The sequence below is a fragment of the Melitaea cinxia genome, chromosome 24 (assembly GCF_905220565.1).
Source record: "Melitaea cinxia chromosome 24, ilMelCinx1.1, whole genome shotgun sequence".
Lineage (NCBI taxonomy): Eukaryota > Metazoa > Arthropoda > Insecta > Lepidoptera > Nymphalidae > Melitaea > Melitaea cinxia.
Genome location: NC_059417.1, coordinates 10,680,006 through 10,691,252, shown reverse-complemented (window position 1 = coordinate 10,691,252; position 11,247 = coordinate 10,680,006). Strand labels below are relative to the sequence as shown.

At 39.6% G+C, this 11,247-nt stretch overlaps 1 protein-coding gene across 1 annotated transcript; it reads left to right on the top strand.

Annotated features, from left to right (window-relative positions):
• Window positions 1–1,060: 1,060 nt before the first annotated feature.
• On the top strand, window positions 1,061–11,007 carry LOC123665404 (probable aminopeptidase NPEPL1). Its single transcript, XM_045599717.1, has 12 exons — window positions 1,061–1,169; window positions 1,705–1,865; window positions 2,275–2,454; window positions 2,804–2,975; window positions 4,232–4,401; window positions 5,145–5,372; window positions 5,572–5,717; window positions 5,972–6,036; window positions 6,644–6,735; window positions 7,546–7,722; window positions 9,364–9,474; window positions 10,176–11,007. Exons 1-12 carry the CDS (start codon window positions 1,106–1,108, stop codon window positions 10,272–10,274), a joined length of 1,665 nt encoding a protein of 554 aa, XP_045455673.1. The 5' UTR covers window positions 1,061–1,105; the 3' UTR covers window positions 10,275–11,007.
• The last annotated feature ends 240 nt before the right edge of the window (window positions 11,008–11,247 follow it).

Here is an 11,247-nt window from a genome sequence, read left to right as displayed (position 1 = left end):
CAATTACAGAGCATAATGTGACTCAGTGGAGCACAATGCTAAATTATGCTGATGCTTAATTGGAACTTGAATTCGTTTTGAAATACACCTAAAAGAACTACGACGGCTTTACTTTACTTTGAATTACTAACTATAATATACTAGCTGAGTCCCGCGGTTTCACACGCTTTAATTAAAAAAAAATGCGTATGCGTAAATAATAACAACATTGCGCTCCGTTTGACATTTTGACATGAGTAGTATTAACGTTAAGCAAAACAAACTAGGCTCAACAGCAATAGCAGTACGGTCCATTTTCATTCGATCGAACCTAAATAACGTTAAAGATGAACATTCATTCGGGAATCCCCCTTCATAATGCGGACATTATTGGTTCTGCCTAAAATTAACTATGTAATTTAGTTTGGTAGTATTGGTACCGTATGGTGATATGTATTAGTCGGTGGACTTTTTATAGTAATATAAATACGTATGCAGTAGCAATCTGAAAAGCAGCCAGAAGTAGCTAGATTTATTTTGGTGGCTAAAATGGATTGGTTTTTGGCTAAAACCATTGAAAATCCGCTAGATCTAGCCACAAAATGGCTAAAACGGCAACACTGGCCAAGATTCCGTGCCGCTGAGTGTATAAAATCTCAGTTCAGAAACGCTAAGAATATTTAAGTTTTAAAGTAATTCAAACGTAACAGTATATATTAAAAATATTTAGGTATACATACTATCAAGCAATTTTTAGCTAAATTTAATAATATTAAAATGTATTTCATGTCAAAATTAAGTTTCAAAATTCTCTCGATATTTCGAACGCATTCTTAAGACGAAAGGATACAATGATTTGGCAAGTTAATTGTATCCAAATTGTATCAAAAGAAAGCCTATTGTTGTACTTTCTTTTTCTTTGTGATAGTTTTGTATTAAACATATTCTACTAAAGCTAAATCAATGTGTAATACAAACAGTGCATCGATTTAAAGTTTTCGTGTACTAGATTGCAAGTCGGGCGTAACAGCGTACGGTAAGTTATTTGAATGTTAGCGGTTGGTTTTAGTTATATATCTTGTTTGTTTTGAATATTGACATGTTTAAGGTCTTATGTAAGTAAGCGATGTTGATTAATCTAATTGCAAATAATGCAGTTACGTATCGACGCAGCTTGGTGCAGTTTGCAGGTGACATACCTATAAGTTAAAGTTATTTTTATCTTCTCAATCATTTACGTTCTGTATGCTTATACTTTACTAATTCAATGAGGTTAATCTGATTTTAACTGAATGTAGCCTTTTCATAGATTTACCACCTAATTTACATAGCCTATAACCTATTGCTTAAGCAAACAAAAAGGATGAATGATATGATCATTGTTTTTCATTTATGAAACAGACAAAACTTTCCTTATTCTGTATTTTTAACACGACGTGATGTCATCATAATTACAGTTCCATATTATAACATCCTATTACTATTACAAGTGTGAAATTTTGTAATACTACTGAACTGTTTGTAGTTAAACTTGGTACAAAGAAGAAGATAGCTGAGGATACAGAATAACACAGGCTACTTCGACGCTCCCACATGATCTTAAACTACGCGAATGGAACCGCGTGACGTAGCTAGTCTATAATACAAACATGGCGCCTTGTAAACATTCTAAGTTGCTTTAAAAAAACATTACTTAGTATTATTAAAACTTGTTTATTGTTACAGTCGGAATGTCGACGGCACCAATAAGCATTAAGTTCAAATGGGGGCTGAGTGCTTCCGATCCCGAACAGAAACCTGTTCTGTTCGTAGGACAGGGTTCCCATTTGTCTGCACTTAGCTGGCAAGATGTCAGGTGCAAGCTCGAGCCTAAAGTTACTGAAGAGGTTAGTATTACACTGAATATAAAAGAAAAACCATTGGATTATACACAATAACTCAGTGGGTCATCACTTCAGTCTATCGCAGTCCACAGTTGGACATAGGCCTCCACAAGTTTTCATCAAAAATAGTCACCACGCTGGGCGTAGCTATAAACTCAGTATGTAGAACATATAAATACTGGAAAGTTTTATGTTTAAATATAGCTTAGATGCTATTTAGTCTTTTATTAATCATTGTAAGTTGATCTTGCTCTTAGTCCTTAAAAAAGGCATTGAGAGATAAATTCCAAATGATTGAGAATTAATTCCAAAATATACTCTCATATACAAGAGAAGAAAGAATATCAACAACGTTATCTCATTTTTTCTTAACTTCTTAGATGCATCAATGAAACATTTTCACTGTCAACAGACATGGCGTAGAGGTTTAAGTGTAGCATCTCCAGGAGAAATCTGCGAGCTGTGGCCCCGTGGAGTTGCTCTTGGAGTGCTATCGCCCCGTCGGTCTCGACATGCTGCCCCATCCCGTTCTCATGCCCTATCTAAGCTTATCAGGAATGCTGTACGGTCGACTGGCGATGAGTTTGTTGTGGTAAGTAAAACTAATTAGGTGTACTCGATGCATGTTTTATAATTTATGTGCTATGAAAAACTAGCTAACCTGGCAAACTGCGGTCACGCTTCTCGTGATTATATTAATCTTTTTTTTTCTTTTGTACAGAAAATAAGGAATTATCCAATTCCATACAGTCATTCACACATTTTGGCCATATTTTATTTATTTCTTAAATTTTAATCATTAGAAAGTGGAATTTTTGATATTTATATAGATATGTTCTCAGTAAAAATACATGTTTCATGCTTAATTTCTCTTCTAAAATCTTGAAATTTCTTGAAAGGTGGTCCTACTCCCCCTAAAATGTACACTCATTACCCTGCAGTTGGTATGCCGGAAGCGTGATGTGCTGGCCAGTGCGGTGGCTATAGCCCGAGCTATCCCACTGTACAGTGCTCGGTCGGGCCCCGGAGCCCTACAGGCCCCGCCCCCGGTCTCATCTGCTCCCGCTCCAGCACGTCGAACACTCACCGTTGAGATATCTATCGCACAGGATGGTAATTATGCAGCCTTTATTTTAATCAGAGGAGTTTTTACGTGCATAGCCTGTTTGCACAGTTTGTAGTGCACTACTTTCTGTTCCGCGGGTTGCGGGTTCGATTCCCGCCTGAGTCTATATTATCTGTATTATGTATATTTATATATGTATTATTTCTATGTATATTTATTTTAAAAAAAGTGCATGCGTACAAAGTACACATGTCAGAAGCAAAGCTTCTTAAGCAAACTAATTTTTAAGTCTCGTTTATATTTATACAAATCTAAAACTTTAGATATCCGTTCCAGCCCCATCGACAAAAATATTGCATAAAAATTGTACCCTCATGCGCCTAAAGAAATTTCACTTCAAAAAAACAGTCGGCTGTTACCTATAACACAAGCAATAAGTTACTTACCATAGGAACAGATGACCGTGTATTTGTTATAAAATATGCCAGTACGCATGACACAAGTTTTTAGGAGTGTCTAGTTGAGTAGTTAATATTAATCATCATTATCATCATTACAGCCTATACAGTCCACTGCTGGACATAGGCCTCCACAAGTTTACGTCAAAAATAACGTGAACTCATGTGTTTTGCCCATAGTCACCACGCTGGGCAGGCGGGTTGGTGACCGCAGTACTGGCTTTGTCGCACCAAAGACGCTGCTGCCCGTCTTCGGCCTGTGTATTTCAAAGCCAGCAGTTGGATGGTTATCCCGCCATCGGTCGGCTTCTTAAGTTCCAAGATGGTTGTGGAACCTTGTTAATATTAATGTAAAATATTAATAAATAAATAAATGAACCTAAGCATATTCTTATCTCACTTTTGTATTGTCTCACTACAGACTTTTAATTATCCATTACTAAGTAAGTCTCAAACTGCCGCGTTGGCGCAACGGTCACAGCTATGAATGTGCCTGTTGCGCTTGCGGTTGCGGGTTCGATCCCCGTACATGACAAACATTTGTATTGGCCATACAGGTGTTTGCCGTGGTCTGGGTGTTTGTGCAGTCCTTGTGGGTCTCCCCACCGTGCCTCGGAGAGCACGTTAAGCCGTCATAGTACATAAATAACACATGTCATGCAGTCTAAATAATTGCACATTGAGTTGTTACATAAACTTTTATAACCAATGAATACAAATAACCAAATATAATACAAGTAACAATAGGTAACCAGAGATTATCAAGCCAGGACAAATCTATAAGGTTAAAGTAATATTTTAAAAATAAATCCAGTAACCTTATTTAACAATGACTGTCTCCACAGACAGTGACTCTGGAGACGAGGATGTGGGGCCAGCGGAGCCGGTGTTACTGGAGCATACCCTGAGCGGCGACGAGCTTAGTACCATACAGGACATTGCAGACGCAGCGCGCCTCGCTGCAAGGATCACTGACACACCGGCTAATATCATGGATGTGGATGCCTTTATTGAGGTAACTGCTGACTTTTGACCTTAACTGCGGTAGGGCACAGCAGGAAATTTCCTTTTCAAATTATGGAGAAGTCTGACTGGGGTAGTACCTCGAACTTACAGAAGATCACAGCTAAATAATACTGCTTTCCAGCAGTGTCGTGTTCCAGTGGTGAGTAAGGTGACCTGTACTCCTGGGAGGAATTGGGGGTATGGTCGACAATTCGCTTGTGATTCTTCTGGCATTGCAAGTGTCAATAAAGTAATCGCTTACCATCAGGTGAGCCGTACACTTGTTTGCCGACCTAGTTGTATAAAAAAAAAATTGCTAAGAGATTATTTGCCCCCCTCCCCCTCTTCCTGATGAGAAACTACTCACAAGTTGCACTATGCAGGGCATCAATCACACTAATAGTTATTGAAAAATGTTAAGTATTGTAGGAGATTAGTACTTTTAATTATATACATCTTAATGTAAATAATTTAAATTTATAATGATTTACAGTTTTTCTTTTTTAAAGATTAATTACCAAGTTTTTTTTCTGTTTCTTCTCTTCAGAATCTACATTCCAAATTTTTTGTGAATTGTGACTTCACATAAACTATAATTTTTTTGTTAAGAGCACTACTACACAATCGAAGTGCTCAGTTTGCTTTTGAAGCATTCTTGAGCAAGGTAAATTTTATATTTTGTAAAGTAAAAAAGTAGCATAAAGCAGAAAAATGCACTCATTTTTATACTAATTATTTGTTTTTATCATAAAGGAAGCCTGCAAAGTCGCCAAGGAACTGGACATTGGAGAACCCACCATCATACGAGGAGAGGAACTCAAAGAAAGAGGCATGGGGGGTATCTATGGTGTTGGGAAGGCAGCGGCCAAGCCCCCTGCGTTAGTGGTGCTATCTTACATGGCTCCCGGAGCCACTGAGACAGTAGCGTGGGTCGGCAAGGGCATCGTGTACGACACTGGTGGTCTCAGTATTAAAGCTAGGGTAAGTTGTCATAGAAACTAACTGAATGCAATAATGAACTTTTGATTCAATAAAATTTATTTTTAAAGTGTAAAAATATTAAAATAGAATTCTGAAATGTGATATATGTTTTACTTAAGTTGTGTGGTCTAAAGAACACTCTTCTTTTGTGCGTGTCATCTGTTGGCGATTGAAATAACTAGTTTCCATATCGTTTCAGACGTCCATGGTGGGAATGAAGGGAGACTGCGGAGGCGCGGCCGCGGTGCTGGGGGCCTTCAGCGCCACCGTGAGGGCGGGGCCTCTGGTCAACCTCCACGCAGTACTGTGTCTGGCTGAAAACGCTGTGGGGCCCAATGCTACCAGGTACAACCTCACCTCTTAATTTTGTGATTACCCAATGTGGATCTGAGATATCTACGTAACAAGGAATTAGAAGGGTGTGGGCGAAATCGAGACTAAAATACAGAACGTAGCCCTGAAACTGAGATTTTATAGTACGGGTAGTTAGCCTTGTAAGTTTGGCCCTCAATGAGTTACCGTCAAGTAAAAAAAAAAAGTTATAAAATATTATTTTTTCAATCAAAGCTCATTAATATTATATTATTTTTTGTTTTCAGGCCAGACGATATCCACCAGCTGTATTCAGGACGCACTGTTGAGATCAACAACACGGACGCAGAAGGTAATATTTTTATAAACACAAAATTTTTAGTATTCACTCTTATTATTATATGAAAATTATTGAAAAGTATTAAAGTGAATTCTTTGTGTTGTATATTATATAAAAGAAATAATTGCTTCTACTTTACCGTTGATATTGTAAACATAAAAATAACTCTTATTAAGGTGGGGTAGGGCAGGAAATAATATTTACTTATAGCCTGGAATAGCCCAGTCACGGACGTGATGACCTCCTGGAACATCACAGTCAAATAACAATGCGCTCAAGTCATGATGTGTTCCTTTGGTGGTGAAGGTTGATACCCGCTTACCATCAACCAATAATATACTTGTTTGCTACTAACGCTATCTTTTACATAATAATACTTGAAGCAAAAACTACGAAAATTGCTCGGACGGAGGAATATGAAATTTCGCACACTTATAGTTTATATAGAGAAGGAGTGCAGAATGATATATTTTTTTAAATAATGGATAAAAAATTAACTGGAAAAAAAGAAAACACACTACTATGTGTTTGACACACACACGCGTATACACTCTTTTGTCTGTGTGAGTCTGTAGTTGATACCACTAGTATATAAAAATGTTCAATATATAATTTCCAGGCCGTCTTGTACTGAGCGACGGTGTGGTGTATGCACAGAGAGATCTGAAGGCTACAACCATTGTGGATGTAGCGACACTTACTGGAGCCCAGGTATTGCTTATTTTTTTATATAACAATAAAATTAAATAATATGTTAATCTTAATACTCATACAATTTCTACTAGCTCATATTATGTGTTAGAAAGGTATATATGTACAATAACGCACACATCTTCCCCCTCTCTTCCCGTGGGTGTCGTAAGAGGCGACTAAGGAATAACACAGTTCCACTACCATCTTGAACTTAAAAAGCCAACCAATAGCGGTATAACATAGTTCCACTACCACCTTTGAACTTAAAAAGCCGACTGATGACGGGATAACCATCCAACTGCCGGCTTTGAAATACACAAGTCAAAGCTGTCCGCAGCAGCGAATTCGGTGCGACAAAGCCAGCCCTGCGGTCACCAACCCGCCTGCTCAGCGTGGTGACTGTGGGCAAAACACATTAGTTCACGCCATTTTTGGCGCGCTATTGTTACCGTAGCCTGTAGACATAAGCATCGCAACCTACCCCCATTTCTCCTATTAGCTAGAATACTGTTTACATTTCATTTAGCTGTGATCTTCTGCAAGTTCGAGATACTTCGTGCTGCTTCAGATTTTGACTATATTTGACATAAGTTCACGCCATTTTTGGCGCGCTATTGTTACCGTAGCCTGTAGACATAAGCATCGCAACCTACCCCCATTTCTCCTATTAGCTAGAATACTGTTTACATTTCATTTAGCTGTGATCTTCCGCAAGTTCGAGGTACTTCGTGCTGCTTCAGATTTTGACTAAGATATTTCCTGCCGAACGCTACCTCAGTTATAGTATTATATCTATATATCTGTGTTATATCTATGTCTGTATTGTAGGGAACGGCTACCGGCAAGTACCATGCAGCGGTGGTAAGTAACAGTGCAAGACTGGAGCGTCGCTGTGAAAAAGCTGGACGGCTAACCGGGGACCTGGCCCACGCCCTACCCTTCGCGCCCGAGCTTCACTTCTCGGAGTTCAGCAGCGTCGTGGCTGACATGAAAAACAGTGTTGCGGTGAGGATAATAAAATATTGTACTCTTGGTGTCTCTCGGTTTTCACCGCAAGCGGTCCACGGGTGATCTTCTCGCGTATGCCACACACATTTGGAGTGAGGCTATCGAGAAACACGGGGAAGCCATAGCGGTCTCGCTCGACATCTCGAAGGCATTTGACAGGGTCTGGCACGATGGCCTTATTAGCAAACTTCCCTCATACGGCCTACCCGCTTCTCTCTGTGTTTGGATATCTGACTTCCTGAGGGATCGATCAATTCGCGTGGTTATAGACGGTTGCGAGTCCGATCGTTTGGTCATCAATGCCGGGGTCCCTCAGGGGTCTGTACTCTCGGCAACGCTATTCTTGCTGCACATCAACGACCTGCTCAAACCCGGGACCTTTGGGTATGCAGATGACAGCACCGTTGTCGAGCGTTACATGTCCGACGCACGAGCGAGTGGGTCTGAGATCCAGTTGCTGAGGGAAGCCATGATTCAGCGTCTGAACTTGTCCCTTAAAGCCGTCTCTGATTGGGGTAACGCAAATCTGGTAAAGTTCAACGCCTCTAAGACCCAGGCGTGTCTCTTTTCGGCAAAACGGAGTCCTTTCCAACTGACTCCCTCTTTCCGAGGTGTGCCCGTGCCCATATCCGACCACCTGGAGCTTCTTGGCCTTACTCTAACATCCACCCTCAATTTTGGCTCTTACATAGAGGCAAAAGCTCAAACAGCTGCCAAAAAACTGGGCGTCCTCTCGAAGGTGAGACGGTACTTCACTCCGGAACAGCTTCTGAATTTATATCAAGCACAAGTTCGATCATGCATGGAGTACTGCTCTCATCTTTGGGGTGGCTCAGCCAAGTACCAGCTGGAGCTTCTTGAATCAATTGAGAGACGAGCCGGGAGGCTCATCGGTGACGATGCACTGGTCGCCACAAAGCTGCAAAGCTTACATCATCGGCGTAGGGTGGCCGGCCTGTCGGTTTTTTATCGGATACACTTCGGAGAGTGTGCGCAAGAACTCCATGATCTGATTCCTCCCTCCCCCTTCCATCATCGTACAACCAGACGCTCTGCGTTTCGTCACCCTTATATGGTTGACATTCCCCCTATACGCACTAAGCGATTCGCTAGTACATTCTTGATCCGTACGGCCAAGGAATGGAACTCTCTACCAGCGTCTGTGTTTCCTGAAAGCTATGACCTGGGGATCTTTAAGTCGCGAGTGAATAGGCTACTTCTAGGCAAGCGTGCTCCATCTTAGACCGCATTTTCACTTATCATCAGGTGAAATAGCGGTCAAACGCCAGCCTATCTATGTATAAAAAAAAAAAAAAAAAAAACTCTTGACTCACATAACTAATAATTTGTAACACTTATATGAATAGTAATATGTATATAAGAAACGCTTATCCTATGTGGAAAAAGTGGTTTTCGTGGCGTCACAACTAAAAAAAGTAATAAAAACCCTTTCATCAGATCATTAGATAAATGAATAACTTCTTTTATCATGATTTACTTTGGGAGTAGTTTAAAAATGTCACTTTGATAAAAAATACATAGAGAACGGGTGAAAGCGTTTTAGTTTTAAAGACTGAATATGTGATTAATATATTATATTTAGAAGGCAGTCGATAATGAGTGCGGTGTTCGTTGCAGGACCGCAACAACGCGCAGCCGTCGTGTGCGGCGCTGTTCGTCCTGGCGCACCTGGGCTTCGACTTCCCCGGCGACTGGCTGCACGTCGACATGGCGGCGCCCGCGCACTGCGTACGTACACGCACACGCACTGACCCACGTACGCACTTGCACTGACTCACGCACGCACACGCTCGCACACACGCACACGCTCGCACATACGCACACGAACACACACACGCGCGCACACACACACACGCGCGCGCGCGTGTACTCTGCACACACATACTGACTCATGCGCGCACACACACGCACACACACATTTACTCATTAACACACACATCTCCTTATAAGTACACAGTATATGCAAACGCACACACACACATATCATCATGCAAGTATACGCACTTTTACGCACCCATGCACATTACGCATGAATATACATTCGCACGCATATACGCGAGTGTGTATATATACATAATGTGTATAATATAGAATTACATATGGTATTTTGATAAAAAAATATTGTATCAGCAATTTACAGTAAATTATTCATACACTTTTAGGTATTGATAAGTAATTCAATATTCTCTATAAAAATAACTTAATATAAGTTAATATATAAGAATATTATAGATAAAATTGGAGCAGTTTGCGGTGACCCTGTTTTATCTCTGGAGTTTGTGTGTTCGATTCCCGCCCGCGTCTGTGGGTTATATATGTGTTTATTTTGTTTACATTTATATTTATCTTGAAAACTTTTAGTTATTTTGCTTATCTTAGGAACAGACAACTGCGAGTGTATGTCAAAAATATTTATTTCTTAATTACAGGGTGAACGCGCAACCGGCTATGGCGTGGCCCTTCTCTCCGTACTTTTTGGTGCTCAAACCCGCAGTCGGCTACTAAAAGCCCTTTGTCCGGAACACTGACGAATGTACGCCCTCACCACCTACTACGTGCCCGGGTTATAGCTAGACTAGCCAGGTACTACTAAATAGCCAGGTGCTCCTAAGTAGCCAGGTGCTCCTAATTAGCCAGGTGCTCCAAATTAGCCACGTAGGATCTGGGGGGTATCAAAAAAAAATTTTTTTTTTTTGGTAGATATTACTACCAGTTATAGACTTAGAGGCTACCATCATAATAACCATACAGTTAATTGAACTGTAAATATTAGGTACCATTGATTTTGGGAGGTTGTTTGTGTAATTTTACTATACATAAATAGTATGGTATCGATTTTTTTGTACGCTTCTATGTAATCATTACAATCCCCTTAGGCAGTTATTTGCACCGAGCTTCAAAGCTAGGTATAAAACTGTGTTTGTATTAACATAATGTACTATCTTAATTTTGGAATAAGCGTAACGTTAATGTATAAGAAACAATAGATAATAAATCAATTATAGAACCAGTGTTACTAAGTACAGTCTTAAGATTTTTGATCCTTAATTTTTTAGTTTCAAAATTTTGGTAGTATTATGTGTATAGTTAGCTAGTTTTTAAAAAGTACAATCAATTATAATCTGTGAAAATTATGTTCTTAATAATGCGCCAACTAGTAAAGAAAATTGTAAATTGTTTTTTTATATATAAACATTAAATATATTTGTGACATTTTATAAGCTAGTACATATTATGTATTGTTACGTATGTAGAGCTATTCCACTCCAACAACCCGCAGTGGAGCAGTGTAGTAGATGAAGCTTCTTTAGCGAATAGCTATTTTACAAATTAAGTAATGAAAATATATTTGTTATCTCCAGTTACTTATTGTTAAAGAATAATTTAATTAATAACTTGGGGAGGCCAGCAGTGGACTGCAATAAGCTGAACTGACTAACTGACTGACAGAATAATTAAAATCAACGTACATGTAGCAAAATATGTAATAGAATCAATAAA

What these genes read in the sequence shown, in the direction of transcription:
- LOC123665404 (XM_045599717.1), top strand. Translation starts at nt 1,106, where the DNA reads ATGTTGATTAATCTAATTGCAAATAATGCAGTTACGTATCGACGCAGC. An exon ending in GATATCTATCGCACAGGATG is followed by an intron (nt 2,976 to 4,231) that starts GTAATTATGCAG and finishes CTGTCTCCACAG; the next exon opens with ACAGTGACTCTGGAGACGAG. An exon ending in ATGTGGATGCCTTTATTGAG is followed by an intron (nt 4,402 to 5,144) that starts GTAACTGCTGAC and finishes TTTATCATAAAG; the next exon opens with GAAGCCTGCAAAGTCGCCAA.